The sequence below is a fragment of the Acanthopagrus latus genome, chromosome 17 (assembly GCF_904848185.1).
Source record: "Acanthopagrus latus isolate v.2019 chromosome 17, fAcaLat1.1, whole genome shotgun sequence".
Classification (NCBI taxonomy): domain Eukaryota; kingdom Metazoa; phylum Chordata; class Actinopteri; order Spariformes; family Sparidae; genus Acanthopagrus; species Acanthopagrus latus.
Window position 1 is genome coordinate 18,212,301 of NC_051055.1, and position 19,057 is coordinate 18,231,357.

The 19,057-nt window shown below is 41.8% G+C and overlaps 1 protein-coding gene across 7 annotated transcripts; it reads right to left on the reverse strand.

Moving 5' to 3' along the window:
- Positions 1 to 2,747: 2,747 nt before the first annotated feature.
- LOC119005781 (cingulin) lies at positions 2,748 to 19,046 on the reverse strand. 7 transcript variants are annotated; one of them, XM_037073705.1, is made up of 22 exons: positions 18,850 to 19,046; positions 16,339 to 16,492; positions 15,194 to 15,314; positions 12,517 to 13,384; positions 12,315 to 12,433; positions 12,150 to 12,219; positions 11,927 to 12,022; positions 10,962 to 11,083; positions 10,590 to 10,701; positions 10,186 to 10,398; positions 9,336 to 9,484; positions 8,391 to 8,511; positions 8,061 to 8,273; positions 7,664 to 7,885; positions 7,317 to 7,565; positions 6,990 to 7,160; positions 6,605 to 6,766; positions 6,065 to 6,238; positions 5,858 to 5,976; positions 5,415 to 5,523; positions 5,172 to 5,335; positions 4,271 to 4,406 (listed from the first exon to the last, which is right to left on the reverse strand). In XM_037073705.1, exons 3-22 carry the CDS (start codon positions 15,199 to 15,201, stop codon positions 4,271 to 4,273), a joined length of 3,597 nt encoding a protein of 1,198 aa, XP_036929600.1. In that variant the 5' UTR covers positions 15,202 to 15,314; positions 16,339 to 16,492; positions 18,850 to 19,046. The 7 variants fall into 7 exon arrangements, with proteins under 7 accessions (XP_036929603.1, XP_036929600.1, XP_036929607.1 ...); XM_037073708.1 differs by lacking the exon at positions 16,339 to 16,492 and having other exon boundaries at positions 2,748 to 4,406; positions 18,850 to 19,045; XM_037073712.1 differs by lacking the exon at positions 16,339 to 16,492 and having other exon boundaries at positions 12,315 to 12,385; positions 18,850 to 19,045.
- Positions 19,047 to 19,057: the final 11 nt, after the last annotated feature.

Genomic DNA, 19,057 nt, shown 5'->3' on the forward strand with positions numbered 1-19,057 from the left:
GGGAGGAAAAGGTCTATTTTTCGGGGTCTTTTGAAGATCAGTCACACAATGGCGCCACGGGAGGCGAGATAAGTCAAAAGCAAGAGACCCGAACACTTCTGAGGCGCCATCGCAGTGTTGTTATGAGCGCCAGCGCGCCAAATAGGATGTGAACACATACATAACCAGAGAAGGTTGCGAAAAGACTCCCCTCAGAGTGCTGACTTTCATCTCCCCTTCAAATTGTTCAAAACAACTGTCCGAAGTCATAAAAATGTTTTGGCATTAAGAATAAAGATATGGATTTATTTCCAGAGTCTCTCCTGAGATTTAGAGATGAGCTGGATCAACAGTCGCAGGTGTTTGGAGTGGGATTACCTTCTGATGTCAGGTTTTATTTTAGAAAACCGTCTCGCACTCCTGTGGAAGTTTCCCTTGAAGCTGATTTCTCACTGATCTCAGCTGACCCCTCACATTCCTATCGTGCCTCAACCTGTGGTGCTCCACTAACAAACCGCCTGTCACTGGCCACAGTAAAAAACAAACAGACGGCTCCCTGTGGCAGCACAGAACTTTAACCTTGATTACACAATTGAAGTTTACCAAACTGACATTGTTAATCTGCCTTAAATCAATCGAGGGTGTGGCAGGGGGGCTGTTTAGTGTTTCCCAGCCTCTGTCAAGGTGAAGAAAGGGGCTTATGTATTTCTGCATGTATGATTGTATGTAGAAAGAGAGGCGTGAATTATTCATCAAGGCGTGTGTGATCATAATAATCATTTGAATCTGTGAATGTGTCCACACTTGAAAATTAAAGACACACATTTTCCCTCCTACCTCTATTGCTATACATCCATCTAGATTTGATGTGAGTTGCCGAGCTTTGGAGATCTTAAATTTAGTCAGCTGACAGCTGTGCTACTGAGAAAGCTGAAGCCTAGCAGGTAAAGTAGAGGTCTGAGCTCTTCCATCCAGGTTTGGGTGAACACAACGATCACATGTGAATAATATTTGGGAACGCGGTCCTCTTTCATCAACACATCGGCGGACATTTCTGCCCTGCACGATGCTTAGGACAGCTATGAGGAACAGAAACAGCTCTGCGACACGAGATAAGAGGACCTAACCCTAACAACACAGGCACTCAGCCATGAGCGCCGCAGGTTCAGGTGGGCGGCGTGTCAACAGCTGATGCAGGCGTACAGTAACAGTGCGGTTCGCATACAGAGCTGTGTCTCTGGGGGGGGTAACATGGCGTGACTGTGACACAGGTGCTGCTGGGTGATGCACCGTTTTAATGCGCTGCCTGTGCAGCTGCAAGATGTGTCGCACTGCTGGATGACCTTCTGTTGTCCCTCCACTCCACACAGAGCAAAATCAGAGAACCAGCAAACTGAACACTTTTTTCACAGCAGATACTGTGTCTTAAGAAAAAGGAGAAAGGACCTGAGGAAAGGTATAAACCCACATTAGAGGAAGCTGTGCTGTGTCTTCTGGCTAACTGTTATTTGCCTGTTCAACACCAGTGTTTGCGAAAGATAACATTGTAATCAAGCACAAGTCCTTCTCAGGTTGATAATATATATTTTGCAGGTAGTGAGCACCTTTAGTATTGAATAACTTGTTCAGCGGCATACCTCTGTGAAACTCAATCGTAGATAACAAACAAAGTTCCACAGAAGTGCAGGCCTGCTATCAAAACAATAAACCCGATCCATCTCTATTGACATGTTCCTCAGAATTGTATTCATGCTCCTTTTAGCATGAAAGTGCTAGAATATACCAAACATTCCTGTTTGAATAGGAATGTTTTCTTTTCAGATCCTTATCAGACTTGCTAAAACAAAAGCTAGTTTGTAATTTTTGTCTCTCACACACTGTTCGTACACCTCACGTTTCACATTGTACTCTTATTTAGAAAGTAGCTGCTCAGGCTTAGTCTATGTGTCTTTCCCCATGACTAAACATCAATCATATCCTATTAAACCCACAATAACCAATCTTTGGCATCTTGGGGGCAACAGGGACAAAATTTCTTTAATTTTGTAATGCAACATTATTGTTCAACTGGAGCCGTGCTCCCACCACCTGATGGGTGTCCAGCTTGTCTGACTTTTACTCTCTTTTTGTTGTTTTTGGCCTCAACCAACTCCCGAGGGACATATCTGTCTCTTTAGTTTCTAAAATACTCCATTAGATGAAAATGGTTTCCTGTTGAATCAGAAAATGACACCACGAAAGACAGGAGAGGTGCATCAAAACAACAAATTTGTGGGCAAGAAAGCTGAAACTCACTCTAACCTTTGACATTTCTATTTCATTTTCATTACAAAAATATAATACATAGCCGCTCTAAGTCTTTTTTTTTTTAAACCATGTACTGATATCAAGTCAGAAATCAAATCCCATTTTTTAACATATTCTTCTGGGAGCAGAATACTGAATGAAAGAAATACAGTATTTGCGGTTAAATAGTTAGATGGAGAAGTAGAATTAGTGTATACCACACACTGACTTGTATCTGGTTTAAGATGTGTTGACTTTCTTTTTTACTGAAGCCAGCTGACTTTCCTAAGACATTTGAAGTCGCGTGGGAGTGACTTCTCAGTAATGTTAAACTTCCGCGGGCAGAAAGCCAATCACATCTGACTCCTGTTGAAGGTCAAGAGCACAAAAACAATGAGGAAATTGTATAAATGAGCAAAAATTTAACAATGCAGTAAAAGTAGTTGGTTAAAATTCTGTGAGTATAACAAAGACAAGAATCATCAGTTTAACTTAATAGTTTAATTGTTGCTTTCTATTTTGTGAAGAACAGTCGCAGTGTGAAAATTTCTCCAGTCAATAATTACAGTACAAATATAACAGACTGTTTAAACAACTAACAAATCATTAAGTACCATTTCTCCAGTTTCACTGAAAAAATATGGAGACATTACACTGCAGCTGAGTGTAATAGAATTATAGTGCGAAGTGATTGTTCAAAGTGTGTACAAAAATCAATCAAAGCATCTACAAATGTTAAATACAGACACTTTACAAAAATCATCCAGATAACAATTACACGTCAATTACAAAATTATTTTTAACAATTTTAAGGCATCGTAATAAAATGATGAGAATATCTCTATGAGTGACTCGCTCGTGAGGGGAATGCATAGAAGTTGTGCAGCTTCTACAAATTTTATCAAAGTTTTTATTGGACAGGAAGACATTTTGGCAGTTAGTTTGTTTTAAAAGTGAAAAAACACTTTAATACAATATGAGATTTCCTGACAAAGGACAGTCAGCATCCTCAAAGTAAGAAAAACATGAGGCCTAAAGTCTGTTGTACCTCTACCAGAAAACTGCTCCAGATACAGTGAATAAAGACAAAATCAGAAACCTTTACACCATGATGAGGTTTCCATCACATTTATATTATTTTGTCTGTGTCTCTGTCCAAGAAAATTCATCTTAAATGCTACTAGTGTCATATTTTGCTATATTCATAATTCCTAAACTGTGTACCGTGTGACATTAAAGACTGGACGGTGTGAACCTCCTGACCCAAATGATTCTATATGCACAAAAATGACATATTCAAAACTTAAAACACAAGAAAACATGTTTTGTTTTATGTAAACAAACTCCAGATTTCACTCAAAAATAATTTTTTGCTTACTTCAACCATAAGATTTAGCGTTATACTGCTCATGCAGTACTTTCTCTTTCACTTGTGGCAATGCTGAATGCACTCAGCGTCAGTGTTTGGTCCACGGTTCTCAGTAGTGCTAATATTTGTTCCTGCTGGGGTGTTCAGACAGTAATCTGCCTACACTAAGAAATTAAGGATGTATTTCTGATTATACAGTCAAAGTGAGACTTGGTACCTTAAGTGCTTGACCCAGAATCACAACCCTGAAATGGTTTGACATACTCAATTATAAAAATCCAAGAGGAATTTTCTATTCATGCTTTTCTGTGCTTCTAGCTTTATTTCCCTCCTTATGATCCAGTGACCGACTTTGAGTGGTAGTGAGTTTTTGTGCAGTGTACTACACGGCTGTAATAGAGTCCTTCAAACTGTACCATCGGTGTACATTGTAGCCTGAAGGAAATTCCATGAAATGCACAGGATGTTTTGTTTCCTTCCTTTCACTCTGGTGTGGAAAATTGTTCTCCTACTAACCTCTACAATAAGTCATTAACCTCCCAGGTCCTCATTGTCTGTAGTGTAAAACACTCTGCCTTTTGGCTTACCCTACAAAGCAGCTAGCCAACACCCGCACCCTGTCCCTGAAATGCTGTTTTAACAGGAGCTTGTCTGGAGGTTGCTCTCAGTTAGGATGGAGGTGATGGTGGAGGGGTCATACAGGCTGTCGTCGTCATCTGAGCTGAGGGCTGAGGAATCCAGAACTGGGCGCATTGATGCCTGGGCTTTTCTCCTGTGATACATAAACATCATTGATATTATCAATATCGAACATTATCATTCATTCATTTATTAAGATCCCCATCAGCCACTAGCAAGAAAGAGGTTATTCTATTTATTAGTCATCATTAACTATTGAAACAATGATATTTATGCTTGCGTTATTCACAAATGCTGCCAGGTGATCATAGTGCGCCCTCTGCAGGAACATAAGGGAACAAGATGCATTTTCCTGTTAGCAGTACGAGCATGTATGGAACTGAATTCCTCATGCGGGTAATGAGTAATGTGCTGTTAAAGTTTAATGAGACACAGTTTCACACGTGGGTGATTGCAGATTTCTTTTACACACATCAAATTGTGAAATACTGCACCTCAGGGAGCCTGTGTGACTCTATACAAGGTGTCTGTGAGTGTGTGTAACGACAAAAGAATCTTAGCTCACTTGCGAGAACATCATTTACATGCAGTTTATTCATGCAGTTACATGGAAAGGAGGAGATGGTGTCTCTGACTAATGTGGCTGTGAGGAAGTGTCTTACATAAGCTCAAAAAAATCCTGCCCGATGCATATGTAAAACGTCACACTGGACGCGGACAATGTTGTTTTACACCACACACCAATTTTGCCTGCAATACACTGACATGCTGTCTAACACACACACACACACACACACACACACACACACACTGGGGCAGCATTATTTATGGTGTTTCATACAGTGTATATTTATTCAGTTAGAAACACAATTTGAGAGAAAAAAAAGGAAATGCTTACTTGAGCTCAGTTTCCAGCGCCGTGACTCTGGTCTGCAAGGCGTCTTTGAGCTCCATCTGTTCCTCCATGTCTCTTTGAGCCTTTCTCCTCATTCCATCTATCCTTTCCAGCTCTGTCTCCCCTTCATCCACCTGCCTCTTCAGAGCTTTCACTCTCAGAGAAAGCTGCAACATGGTAAAAGGTTTAACTGTAGTTGGACTGCAGATATGTTTGATACATGTTCAAATATCGACACGTGTATACCTGGTCTCTCTGCTCAGTGTGCGCAAGTCTCTCCTCATCCAGCGTCATGCTGAGTTCTTTTAGTTTTCTCTCCAGACGTCTTTGAGATGCCAACACGGAGTTCTTTTCTCTTTAAATATACATGAGAAGAACATGAACATTTTTCACCGCGTTACTCTCATGAAGCTTTCTGTAACCAGGTATTAAAATCTGGCTTTATTTGACTCTCAGGTATGTGGATGTAAAACTGAATAATTGTGAAGGAGACTGACAGCGAAAAAGCCTGATGTTCAAGCCTAAAACGCTGGTTCCATACTTAAACACTAAAATATCCCCTTAGAGGCAGTAGTTAAGTCACTTTCATAGTTTTATTAACTTTTGAGATATTCAGTTGTTAAACAATCAAGCATGAAAAAAGTGATCAAGACTTAAGATCTACTGGACAGCAGTGTGTTATCTGTTACCTTTCCTCACTCCGAAGGCGTTCTTCCAAATCTTGGATCTTGTTCTCCAGTTGCGAGACTCCAGCAGAGGAGCGACTCTGGCCCTCCATGTCAGCCACCCGACCCCTCAGTTCCTTCAGCTGCAGGACAGACACGGACAAACAGCAGGTCAACAAATACCCAGAATACACTGCGCGTGTTTGTGTGTGTGTGTGCGTGCGCTCGTACATGTCTCTCCATGGCGTTCTTGTCCAGCTCCAGGTCCTGTTTGGAGGATCTCTCCTGCATGAGCTCAGAGCGGAGCTGATCGATCTGGTCTCTGCTCCTGGCCACTCGGTCTGTCATCATCTCCGCACTGCTTCTCTCCTCCTCCAGCTCCAACTCCAAACGCTTCAGCTTGTCCTGACAGAGACGAGATGAGATCGGCTGTAGCAGATGCTCTGAGGGGAGACTGTGTGTCCTTGATAATACCAAGTCTGGACATGTGAGCATATAAATTCTCTTTGTCTGTAATAATTTAGTGTATGCACATTAAAAGGGACAGATCAGTTCACCCAAAAATCAAAAATAATATTTTAACTGTATGTACTGGGGGCTCCTGAGGTTTCTTCCTTCTTTTTTGGCCCCTTGTTAAAAGTTTTTTTTTTTTCATCTCTAGAATCAAGGGTCTAAGGACAGAGGTCATTCATTGTGAAGCCCACTGAGGCAATTTTTAACTATATAAATAAAACATCTGAACCACGAGGAGTGCTTATGCCCAGATCTCACCTCCAGGATACGAATCTCCCGGGTTTTCTCATTATGGCTGTTTTTGCTGGCCTCTATCTCTCCCTCAAGATGGCGCAGTCTGTTAGTGAGGAGCTCCTTATCCAGCTGGTGGTTGTCTCTCTCCTCAATTGCAAGCAGAAGCTCCTTCTTCTGTCGTGACATCTAGTTAACAGCATCATCATATTAGAAACAGAAATGTCGGACTGAATGTTCATCATTGTGAGATTTTGCATGTTATATCACACAGAAATATGAATACAACCAGTCAGGCGTGCGCAATGAATATTATGTGTCAAAACTATTGAAAACACGCAGACCACATAATTTTCATAATAAAAACAACAACCCTGCCAAGCAAGCCGGTACTCATGCAAGCAATACACACTTCATCCTCCAGTCTCTTCAGATTTATGTGACTTCTATCCAGTTCACTCTGAGCGTCGTTTCCGTGACGTTGCACCTCCTGCATTTCCTTGCGTGCCCTCTCTCTCATCTCCTCCAGCTGAACCCTGAGAGCCTGTGCTTCCTCTCTTGAGGACACGGTCAGAGAGTCAATCTGACAGAGGAGACCGGGGGGAAGAGGAGAAAAAGACTGTGAATTTTTTAATTCTATTATTTTGTGCTGTGAATCCTCTTGAGAACAGTTGGAGACTCTAAGCTGCAGAGACTTTCATTTGTTTGTCAAAGTAGGGAAAGGATTTCTCCTCCTCACCTCCTTGTTGAGTTTCTCCAGAGCTCTCTCCTGCTGTCGTTTAGTCTCTTCCAGCTGGTTGATGGCCTGTTTGAGCGTCTCCTTCTCTTTCTCTGTATCCTCCAGACGCTGGCCACAATCACGATGCTCCTGGCTCAGTCTGGAAGCTTTTCGCTTGGCCTCATCTAGTTCAGATCTCAGCCCTCTCACCTCAGTGTGGAGGGCGAGCTCTGCCTCGGAGCTCTCTGTGGCGTTGGTCTGCAGCTGAGCCTGAGGAAACCACAGAGGAGGCACAGTAATGTTTAAATATGTCTACTGTTTGCACAGCTTTTATGCCTCGATGTGGTGTGTGAGAGGATGTTACTCACCTCTAACCGTGAGAGTTTCTCTTTAAGACGTGTGTTGGCCTCCTCCTGCTCCTGCTGGGCATCTTTTAGCGATTTAACGTCAATCTGAGCTCTACTGAGATGCGTTTTACTGGCATCCAGTTCCTCCTCTGCTAATGAGAGTTTCTCTTTGAGCTGGCTAGCTTCAATACGCATCTCATCAAGCTTCTGCTCAAGCTCCGAGACAATGGCTGGGTTTGGAAGCTATTGGCAGAGTGACAAGAGAATTATATAGACAAAAAAAGGCAAAGAGAAATGATAGAGATTTTAAATGAAAATATGTAACCGGGTTATTTGTGTATTTTACACTTTTATATCCTCATTGAGATCTCTATCCCCGTCAGTATGTTTTAACCCCTCATTGTAAGATTTCACAAACCCGTTTGTTTTTCTCCTGTGCCCTGGCAACATCCTCTTTGGCCCTCTGCAACTGCTCTTTCAGCCTGTCGATCTCATACTTCAGCTCTGCCTCCTGGGCCTGGTGAGATTTCTTTATGGAGATGACCTCCATGACCTTCTTGTCGTACTCCGTCCTCTGCTTCTCCAGGTCGGACCTGGCCTTCTGGAGATCAGCACTGTATCGCTGAACTTCCTAAACAGAAATACAAAAACAATTTTATGGTTAAACTGCTTCATTTTTCATTGAACAGGTCAGCTTATTCACCTGTGCATTGGTGGTCACATAGGGCTGAGTGTATGTTTACTGCACCTGGTTGAGAGTCTGAGCATGGCTCGGGTTGGGTATCTGTTGTTTCATGGTGCTCACTTTCTCCTGGAGCTCCTTTAGCGCATCCTCAAATTCCTCTTTTTCCAGACGGGCTTGCAGAAGTCTAAGGAAAAAATATCAAAACACAGCTGTTGATAAAATTGCAACACATCATTAAGTATTGTTTAAATATCTGATCAGAAGCAGTTGGATTGCAAGGATGAGTTCAATTGACTTTGATTTAAACTTTGAACAACAGGAAATAAATCAGCATTCCCCTGTTACCACAGTCAGACAGTCTACAAAACATTTATTGCTAATCACAGAGATCAAAGATCATCCACACCACGCCTATGTATCTTTAATGTTTCTGCTCACATACAGTGTTACATAGCATGGACACAACGAGAAAGTGAACAGCCTAATGTAAACGCATCATGTACTGAAGCTAGAGACTATGACTGGTGTTCATCATCTTTTCTGATCAACCAAAGTATTAAACACACACAAATTGACATTAGTACCCATGTACTTGACAGTATTTAAATTTGGATCATCTAAGTACTGTACACAGACATGAATCAGGAGTGTAAGTGTGGATGGCCTTGAAACTACGGTCAGACAGTTGTTAGCACAGCTAGCCACATCTACAGGACTGCACATCTAAACACAGATGGTGTTCAACCAGTGACTCTCACGGTGTTTCAGGGCTGCGGGGTGGCTCTCTGACAGAGAGCAGGTGAAACAGGTGGAATGAAAGAGAAGAGATGGACACACATTAGTAGTACAGTAGGTGCATAGTGAAACCATGAGAAGATGGTGACAAAATCCATGTCCAGGTAAGTAATGGAAATCCCAAATCCAGGTAGGTAATAATGAATACAACAATAAGACAGGTGTAAGTTTCTCTACTCCTGTGAACAGGATAATGTATCAGAATGGACTCACTCTTGTTTAGTTGTTCGAAGCTCATCTCTGCTGGTATGAAACTGCTCCATCCAGTGGGTGCTCTCATCTCTACAGTCTTCCAGCTGCTGCTGCAGGGAGCGAACTGATGCATTTACACGCAACCGCTCTGCCTCGATCCCTGCATGAGACTGAAACAGGAGACAGAAATATGAGAGCTTGTTTGATTTTATCTCCACCAATTCATAAACATGAATAAATATGTGGATGGATCATTGCATTGTTTTATTTGAAGAGATACAGTTTAAAATGTTATTTCTTTCCAATATTCCCAATAAACAATTGTGGAGGAAACGTTACATAGTGCACCGGGGCTGAGTGTGCTCAGTACACCTTTTTATGCAGCTTTTTATTCTGCAGTCACTCCTGTTCTCTTGTCCTCAGGCTTTCATCGGGGGAGTTTTAGATTTCATAACAGTACTCATTCTCTTTAAATGTTTATGTACAAAACAGGGCTGAAAAACTAACTGAAATATTGTTGAATATTTTGTCAGTTTGTCAAGTGCACTATTCAAATCAAAATATTTTGAAATGTATCTAATCATAAACACTGTTAAAAATTTTGTTCAAAGATTTTAACAGCATCTGTGCATGCCATCGAAACATCCTTGAGTGAGACACGGATGACCCTTTCCTTCTCTCTCTCTTAATACATTTACAAAAAGCTAATGAACAGATATTGTCCCTGCAAAGGAAACTGACAAGCACCTAGAGGTGGTTTTGTCAAAGTCTGTGGTCTGTTGTTGAGGGATTGGTTTTCTCATTTTGTCTTCTAACAATTTCATGTCAAATGTAAGTGATGAAGATCTCCATACTGTGTTTGTTCGCACACCTGAGACACCTGCTCCATGCTGCTGCGGAGCTTCTCCATGTCTACACTGTACTGTTCCCGGAGCACCTCAATCTCCTTGTCATGGCTGGCCACCTCCTCCTTCAGAGCTCCTTTGAGGGCCGTTAGCTCCCTCTCTCTCTGCCTGAGTGTCTCCTCCAGCTTCTGTTTCTGCTGGCAGACTTCCATCAGCTGAGCCTGACATGACATCAGGTCCTGCAGACACAGGGAGCATAAAGTACTAAACTGATACTTTTGATCTCTTATCCTACCATTTGTACTGCTCATTTGCAAAAAAAGGCAAATTAGTCTAAATTTGAGTCTCAGCTGGTTTAATAGTGGAGGTGAGATAGTTCCTCCCTTTATATCTGTGTGGGTGTGTTTGTGCAAGCATGTTTCTGTGATACCGTCTTGTTGCCGTTCTCTCTTCTCAGTTCATCCTGAAACTCAGCCAGCTGGTCCTCCATATCTCTGACCCGTGCCTCTGCGTTCTCCCTGTCCATACGCAGCTGAGTCAGCCTGCGAGGAATAGAGAACACACAAATGTATGCACGCACACAGCACTGAATGATATAAATTCACATGACTATAGCACACTTCTTTGTCTTGTGAATAAGTTACAGTACGTGCTTGTTTGGTGAAATTGTGAGGAGTGTGTGCTTGAAAAAGTGGGCTTGTCTCACTCCTGACCACTAACAGATAATGGTACCATGCCCCTTCCTGCTTTTCCTCAGCGTGGGTGTGTGTGTGTGTGTGTGTGTAAGCTCTCATGTCCTCACTCTGATTGTGTTTCATTTAATTCTTTCTTCTTCCGGTCCAGCATCTCCTGGAGCTGCAGATTTTCATCCAGACAGGACTCCAGCTCAGCTTTCAGAGCGGGATCAGAATTGCTAACAGAGTCCTAGACACAAGCAGACATGATGAATAAATGAGAGCGGTGAAACATTAGACATAAGGTAGCTCTGGTGGCATAAACAATGGGCTTTTAGGAAATGTGTAAGTGGGCTTGCATTTGCCCAATGATCGATATGCATAAGGGATAAAGTTCTTAGGAGCTATTAGTGATTAAGACCTGCCCACCCTCCTTAAAACAACATATAATGAGTCATTATTGAAGTTAGATTACCATATGTGTGTGTACCTTTGACTAACGCAGAAGGCTTTAAGGATTAATCTGAGGATTAATCTTAAGAACACTCTAGCCCTCCTGGTTAGATTAGTTGAAAGACATAAAAACTCTTGAGGACAGTCTCCTGCTCTCTAGAAACCAACAGCAATTTCCTTCACTTGATAGTTGGTGCTCTCATTTCAAGGAGACTTTGGATGAGTGTTTATGTGTGGCTCTGGATGTGCGCCATGTAATTAGAGCTGATTTAAAGTGGCAGGTTACTCTCTGAATGTTAACATCGTCTGGTGGCAGCCACTTCCAATCAGCCAAGTGAATTTAAGGAAGTTATATGGGTCATCCAAGGGTACCACAGTAACAACCCAAACTCTAGCTCATATCCTCTAAATGTTTTTTACCTTATGATGGACAATAAATGACAACACTTAATTAGTGGGATTTTGAGGCTTCAAATGAGGGCACGAGAAAGTACACCATGGGCTTTTTTATTCCATTAAAAAATAAAACTAATGTCCTATCTACTAGAGAAACAAGTATTGTGAATTAAACATTCCAGCACTGCTAATAAACTCTCTCTAAGTTTCTTTGCCCTCACATTTGTATTTCTGCTTCGCTTACCCTTCTTTCCTCCTGCAGGATAGTTTGTAGTTCAGCCATCTTTCTTTCAAGCTCTCTTTTTTCTCTCATCCACTCTTCCTGAGGTCTTTCTTTGGACTATTGCAGAAAAATGTATAAGCGAACATAAGTGTAAGCAATATGCTCTTGCTATTTCTTTACCTGACATATGAAACAGTGTAGGCACAACCATTTATACAGTTCAATATTTTTAAAATGTACTAACCTTTAGATTCTGAATTTTTTTGAAGATATTCTTGACTTTATGCTTGATGACAACATCACTCTCATTGGTCCTAAGGGAAGAAAGACGTATGCTTATCATCATACATTAAGATTGTGTTATGACAGCAAAATAAAGCTTTCTATATGACAACATGTTGCTCCATACCCTTGTCTCAGGATGTTATATATAGTCTGCATGACCTGCTCCTCGTCACTGCTCATCTCTGCACTGGGACCCTGGTCCAGCAAAAGGTCAGGGGTCACCTTAAGACATAGATCAGAAAACTACTCTTGCAATGTTGCATGCTATGTGGTGTTCGTAGCTCAGTAAAGTCAGCTGTAACGCCCAGGAACCATTTTATTCTTACTTGTGCCTCAGTCAGACTGGCCTGTGGCGTCTCCACAGCGGTGTACCTCCCAGGTGAGGTCCACTGATTAGAAGTGTGTCCAGGAATGTTGGTGACAGGACCCTGGCTGCGTCCCAAGCTGCTGTGAGTTGAGGACGGAGGTGAGGTGTAAGGGTTGGGGGTGAGGAGAGGAGATGTAGCTCTGGCGTCTTGTGGTGCAGGAGGGAGTCCTCTCTTTTGGCCTCCATCATCAAACCTGTTTATTAGTCTGTTGACAGGAGTCTGTCTTTGATTAGAGTGATGCTCATTTGTTCGTTGAGGTGGATCAGGATAAGACTGACTGCTCCTCGCTGACCCATTGACTCCCGCTTTGTAAGAACCATCCCACATATTTCTGACCTGCTCTCTCTCTCGTACCCCAATTCCTCCATCCAGATTTCCATAACTACCAGACTTCCCATCCCCTGGTGGCCTAGACAGCTGAAAATCCTCATTGCCTGCCCCTCCCTCTCCATCCCTGTCCAGCAGTGAGCCTTGCGACTGCGCCCGGCGTAGTGCGCCTCCCTGCCCTCCTCCTCGATCATCTGCCCCATGTATCCCTGGTTCTGCTTTCTCTCTCCTCCGGGGAAGGCTACTGTAACCAGAGGCGTGACTAGTCCTGAGCTGGACCCCATATGAGTCTCCCTTCTGTCCATCCTTCAGGACCACATATGGCTGACCAGCAATACCCTGCACCCTGACCGCCACACCGTATTTAGAGGTAGAATGAGTCTTGGCCTTGGGCTGGGGCCCAGGCTGCCCCCCACCAGTGTCACCGAGGTCATTGATGAAGCGGATCTGGACACCGTAGTCGACAGGGGTCTTCCGACCTGAAGATGGTGCGCTCATGCTGACAGCGGAGATCAGATCAAAAGAAGCAGGAAGCAAAGATTTGGTTAGATAATATCCAGATTTCTGCACCCAATCAACAGGTTACATATTTGCTTTAGTCTAGAATTTTTTACAGCCTAGCCTAGCCAGACAAACTTGTGGGTTCATTTCCCTCTGTCCTGGTTTGTGTTGGGCTAATCTCAAAATTGATGCAATATGAGTCGTGTTTGATACAATGCTTGAAAATGGACCAAGCACCGAATTGCCACACTAGGTTTGGGCTAACTCAAAAACACTGTCACCATTACATAGTTTGTCAGTCAGCTAACACTGACAGGTCTATTTTCCCCCTTTGTTTGTATCTTGATCACAGTTCATAAAACTACTGTATCTACACTGTACCAAACTTGTTTTGTGTTTACATTTAAAAAAATACAATCAGTCTATATATTTTTTATCAGATTTGATAACTGATATCAGTATATAGCTCAATAAATCATGTATCGGTCAGGCTATGCTCACAATAGCAGATTCAGGAAGGCAAAAAAAAAAAAAAGACTTCCACAACACAATCAACAGCCAGGTTAACATTGCACAGCTCTGCCCTACAATTAGAAAGTCAAAGAACACCTACACAATCATTAGAATGCAACCCTGAGATGTCAAAACCTTATTCGACAAATGAAGAGAAGCAGCCTTGCTTTGAACAAACACGGGCACACACACAGATTTATAGGCAGCAACACTTAGTTTCTGTCTCTTTACTGCTTGTGTGGACTTTGACCTCAATGCACTCCATTAGTCATTAACCTGAAAGCACACACCCACATATTACTTTTCCCTTGTAAGGATCAGCTAAGCCTTTCCCAACTTTTGGAGGTATTCCCGGCCAAATACTTAACCTATTTCCCCACAACAAAACTTCGACAGCTTGAATAAAGTCAGGTACCATAGCAACCAGCCAGGAAGCTTTCATTCTTTTACAGCAATTTCTCCAGTTTTTTTTCTTGACCCCTAATCCTCCCTTTTTCTATACTCCCATAAACCTTGATGAGTAATTCTGAAACTACACCTCATCAGTTTCAACTGATCTCTTGTATGTCAAGGTTTAGTTATAAGTCACTGCCATCTTTATCAAGCACTGGCAATAATCGAAACCAGTGAACTGAACATTTCTGGTATTACGTCGACTGACTGATCGAAGTTTTTGTTAGGTCACATAGTGAGATCTCATTCCCATGTCATTACTCTGTTACGGTTCATTACCTTACCTTCAAAACCTATTACAACACTCCTTCCTGACCTCCGCACCTTTTACTTCCTCTCCACAGCTTTCTGAGGTGAGAGACAGAAAGTGGGCCTTGGAGAGTGAAAGGGAGGGTGAAGTGAGAAAGAAAGAGAGAAGAAAAAACACTCGCCTTCTCTCCTCTTATCAGTGCCTTGTGCGATAAAATCCAAAGTCAAGCTGGTGCTGTGTGCAATCTTCCCTCCCCCATACACACAAAGGGACTGACTCCAGAAGTAACCATCAAATAGAGAAGTGTGTTTTGCCCTGACACATGCACCCATACAGACGCCTACACACATTTTTACATTTCCATAAAGATTTTTGGAGTCTTCGTGATGCACCCAACAAAAAGTCAAGCCAGAATGAACCAGAATAAATATTTGGAAATGTGCCTTCTGTAAAAGGTAAATAGTTTCGCTTTGGAGCAGGAATAGGTGAATAAAGATGTCTGTGCTGGCAGTGAGCGAAACACCACGGCATGAATGACCTTCTGAGGCTATCTGTGTGTTTGTGGTGCATTTGCGTTGTCCGTAGACAGACCTGCTCATCAGATGTGCTCAGTTAGTCGATTTTTTATCCACCCTTTGGGAACCACAGAGGAAGCACCATGTCACAACGCATTTGTGCAGTCGAGCATGAAGTCTGCAGCCCATTGCCGTCACTGCAAGGTCAAGCAAACATGTCATGCACTGACAAACGTGCAGCAGACACGCTATATGAAAAACGAAGACGACAATGCTCATCTGAACCTATAATGTCTAAGTTTGACAAAGATCGGTAACTGTAAGTTAATTACGGCACTTTTCTTAATGTCTGATGATCTGCATCTTTGGTTTAATTTTTTCTATGCCACTGAGGAAAAATGCATGCCCAACTCCAAAGAGGGACAGGGGTGAGGGGGAACCCATCCTATTGTCCAGCCGATGTGGGGCGGAAAATGAGGGCAGCAATTCTGAGAATGTCGAAAGCATCCCCAGACTTGTTCATTCCCCCCCTCCTAATGTCAATCTCATTAGTTTATCTAAACCCTGATATATTTTGTCCCCACACAACCTCCCCAAAGCCAATTTCTTCACACACCGCTCTAAAATAAACATCCTTTCCTATGCAAAAAAGGAGGATATCAAACAAGTTCTTCTGCAAATCCATTTGGTTATACAGCGCTTGTGTTGTGATAGCAACCTGTCAGTCGCAGCTAATGTTATTGTTTCTGTATTTGAAAGAACACTTGTGTCTAACTGCATGCTTTTTAGCTGAAATGTAAATATCAAAACGTTAATATCAAACTGATTATTGTTGGGTTTTGGACAGTTGGTTAAAGATTAAAGGTTCAATTTGTAAGATCGCAGATTTAAGTTAACTTATGAGGGGGCGGGCAATTCAAAACCTAAATTGCATCTTTTTTCTCAATTTTTAAATGTGTGGTAAATGGTAGCCAGACAATATTTTAATGAAGATAGTTCTATTATGGCACAAGGGCATCATCTGCAATATTTCTGGTTATAACTCATGTAGCACTGTTTACATCACAGAGGAATGAGGTAGAGTAATTTGTCCAATTAGCATAGCCATCTAGTTGGCCATATCACTCTATTGGATATTTAAGAAAATCATTAGTTTCAGTCCTATACTTTAGGGTTCTCAAGATCCTGTATCATCAAATGGGTTTGTCTTAAACAACAGACCTGCTTTCTCAGGCTTTCTTGCCCAGTTGAGAGCGTTATCTGGTGCTTTTTGGATTCCGTTGCCAGTCATGTTAGCCTGCAGTTATGCTGACGGGCTCTCTGCCTCTGGCCTCAAATTGAATATCGCAGAGTAAATTGAATCGGGGCTGCTTCCCTGTTAGATCCGAGATAGAATGGAAAATATAATTAGGAGATTACAGCGGGTGTGGAGAGAAATGAAACAACAGCAATGTGTGGAGTCATGAAACTGCCACTGCTGACTTAGAGAGATGCTACAGTTCATGTGATGACAACATCATCTCCCTAAAACTGATAGGGTTGAAGAGAAAAAATAAAGCTGAAGGTTATCTGACTCTAAACTTATTCCAAGAGAATACAACATCTTGGATGACAACTAAACATGGCCTGCCTTACTGTGTGAGCTGTGTTTTATTGATAGTCAGTGTAAAGTGTTTTTAGTATGTACAATATATTTTAGATGTATTTTAAGAGGTTGACTATTTTCAATTTCAACATTTTCAATTGAATGATTTTTAGATTTGTGTATAAAAAAGGTCAGAAAAAAATTAAAATTGTTCATTGCAATTTCTCAAACTGATATCTTCTGTCTTTTGAGGATAACTGACAGCACTTAAGTTAAAAGCACTGATAAAAACTATTAAGCAGACCTTGAATGAAGGTTTGTATGTACTGCTGTCAAGGTCATGCTTATATTCAATTAACAATGATATAACAGAGAAAAGATAAGACAGAATGTTTCTATTCCCAAGGGACAAATGAAGATCTATACAGAAGAGCAGCCAACCCACACATTTGACAGTATTTATGTTTCTGGAATTAAATCAAATACCAGAATTGTTTAATAAATTGGTTTCTCCAATTTAATGCCAACCTAATCAATTAACTGACTAACTGTTTCAGCTAGTTTACAGCATCCTATAAAGCCAACAGAGACCTACTGTAAAACTGTAGTTTGCCCAATTTCTTTCAGATGAATCATTTCGTTTTGCTGCCATAACCTAAAAAACAGACACACGGAGGTGTAAGTAACAGCGATGGACAAAACTGCAGCTCTCACTGTCTGCGTCCTTAAAGGACAAGCAGCCACTCGGTCCTCTGGGTATTCTCTCCCTCTCCATTACATTCTTCACATAAAACCAGGCCTCTCCAGACCTGTCACTGCTCCTCTTTCACACTCAAACAAACAGCCATTTATTCCTCTTTTCAAATCCAAAGAAGTTCATTGGCATAACAAAGGGAGACTTCAGTGTTACCAAATAGTACACAATTGACACCATATTAGGAGCACATAAATACGCCCCTCCCTTTCCCCACATTCCAGACACTTGTTTCTCTGTCCTCCTCACTTACACCAGCTGAGAGTGAAACTGTGTGTATGTGAGTGACAGGGATTGATTCATGGGATTTTATCTGCACACTTGAGTAATTCTACCTGTAACACTGGACTCAACTTTTGTAGTCTCTAGCAGGTTAAACTCTTTGCCATGTTCACTCTGTTTTCAAATGAAACTGTGTCAGCATGGCCAGTGCTATAATTACTGAACTTCACAACTATAATCTGCACTTCTTTCTTGCTTGCCTAGTCAGTTTCATCTGAGTCATGTTGTAAAAAAGGTGCACTACGTAGTTTTGGGGAACAAATTTTAATCAGAAGAGAAAGAGCTTCCTTGACTAATTTACTTTATTCCTACACAATCTAAATAAACAATCTCTCAAACTGACCTTAAAGGACAACACAGTTTCATACTGTTGTTCATATGTGGTGGACCCTGCCACCTTTCTAGTTTCAAACACTGTTCTGGGGACCTTGATTTCCTCTGAGAACAGCATTTTTATCATAGTTTTAATTTATCTCTGCATTATAGATCTGCTCTTTAGCATTTCCTCGAGAATTTGCAACAGGTAAATGTCAGGCTGTTTGATTATTAAGTTATGTTGCACATATTCAAGGCCTTGGAGCATTTTTAAATGTGGTTACATGAAGCACTGGAGTCTTTATTATTGTCTCAGAGGTCTTGACATTGTGTGTTTGTCAGTGCGCACTGTTTTCTCCAGTGACAAATCCTCTGGGAGCACAGGGCAGAGACGCAGCTTACGCACTGATATCATACCTGTTTTGGCGTGAAACAGCTTTGAAAATCCATGAAGGATTTTGAGAGTACTTTAAACACAGACATCTCTTTCGTGTATTTCACGGACCATCAGCGGACGAACACAACAAGTTACTCAGTAGTAAGTTAACGTCCACGGTCATTTAGCTGTCACATCAATTTTAACGTTAGCTACCAAGCTAAACAGGCTAAAAGAAAACCCCCCAGTGACACAACACTGTGAGAAACTATCACATAACCAACTTAACCGAATGAATAAACGCTACATACCGACATAAACCTCCCACAAGTACCAGAAGTGTTAACTGTCTGACAGGTCGTGTCTGTCTCGTTTAGCTGTCTGGCTATGTGAAGTCCAAAAACCAAGCGTTAAAGTTACCTCTGTCTCTGAAGTTGTTCCTCGGCTCCCAGTTGAAAACCTCGCCTTCCTCAAAACGATGATTATTCAAGTATTTTCACAGGCATTCAGCAAAGTCCGCACAGAAAAAGTGAGTGGAAAAAACAACTCCCACGCAAATTAAGACAGCAACAAGTTCATTATGCGGCGACTGCAACCTGTTACCTTTGTCGAGGGATGGAACCGTCCC